This window comes from Ciona intestinalis, chromosome 4 (assembly GCF_000224145.3).
Source record: "Ciona intestinalis chromosome 4, KH, whole genome shotgun sequence".
In the NCBI taxonomy this organism is placed as follows: Eukaryota; Metazoa; Chordata; class Ascidiacea; order Phlebobranchia; family Cionidae; genus Ciona; species Ciona intestinalis.
Window position 1 is genome coordinate 4,765,564 of NC_020169.2, and position 1,227 is coordinate 4,766,790.

A 1,227-nucleotide genomic window follows, 5' to 3' on the forward strand; every position below is an offset into this window, starting at 1 on the left:
AGTTGTTTTTGTTCCTTATCGAAGCAAGAATTATTTAGCAAGGTGGTTTGGACGCCTGCCATTAGCCAAATATGCTATAGAGGATAGAAGTTTAAACTGGTATCATTGTTGGATATTCGTCATTGTAAATGACACTTATTGAAATTGCTTTAACACAGAGTAGATAAAAACTTAGTCCTCCCAGATGTTTATTGTAAGCCATACATTAAAAATGACGATAAACACATAAAAAATTCCACAAAATAAAACCTGCTTTTAATACACACCCCAGAAATAAATAAATTACAAATATTTTTCTTTTGTTTGCACTAACTAGGGAAATCCCCGTTAATAAAATTCACGTTTCAGAAATCTTTAATTTTTGTTTTTAATTTCCTGGTTCGTTTTGGAATAAAATTAACACGATATGAAAGTCATCGCTTTAATAAGGTAAGAAAATAAAGAATAAAAATATATTTCCTAACTTTTATATGTTAATTTAATACTGTACAAGTAACATTGGCTTATTACGTATCATGTTTTTGTTAGTAAATTTACCGCCATAATAATGAAGCATATTTTCAGTACAGGAAATTATTATCTTTACTGTTTGATCTTGATTGCAATAGAACTTCTTCACTAGTGTTTATAGTTTATTGTTATTTAAAGTGTCAGAGCTCAGTAACAGTTCTTTCCGATTGTTCCGTACAATTTTTGTTTCATGCAGTATTATTATATACATTGTGCAGAATGTTTCATTTAAATAATATTTTTACAGTGGAGGCAAGGATAGTTGTTACAACATGATGCAGTGTGTAGATATGGGACATTCAATTGTTGGATTGGCAAACTTACAACCTGTCGGAAAAGGTGGGAATGATGGATAGCATTACTTTTTGATTTAAAATGTATTGGGTAAACAAATGTTTGTATTTATCTTCACAGGGTAGGTCGACTTTGAAAGTTTTAACATGTGTGTGGTAGTTCATGTTTCATTAATGGTATGCATAAAAAAAGGTGTAATTGAATGAATGAATGTAATGTAATTGCAATGTTATTATTACTAGCTGCTAATATTACTTAGTTATTTTCAGATGAGTTGGATAGTTATATGTACCAGACTGTTGGTCACGAAGCAATTGAATATTATGCAGAAGCTATGGATCTGCCACTGTATATGAGGTATTTATAGATAGAGTTTAAGAAGATTAAGAATACTTGTTAAAACATTAAGTGTTATAAATTGGA

General features: G+C 29.7%; 1 protein-coding gene across 1 annotated transcript in view; it reads left to right on the forward strand.

Moving 5' to 3' along the window:
* The first annotated feature begins 280 nt into the window (after positions 1-280).
* LOC100180152 (diphthine--ammonia ligase) overlaps positions 281-1,227 on the forward strand; it is an 8,362-nt gene continuing 7,415 nt past the window's right edge. The window contains exons 1-3 of the mRNA XM_026834367.1: positions 281-429; positions 758-849; positions 1,074-1,161. Coding sequence (XP_026690168.1) covers positions 407-429; positions 758-849; positions 1,074-1,161 — 203 coding nt within the window. The 5' untranslated portion in view covers positions 281-406. The remainder of the gene's footprint in view (positions 430-757; positions 850-1,073; positions 1,162-1,227) is intronic.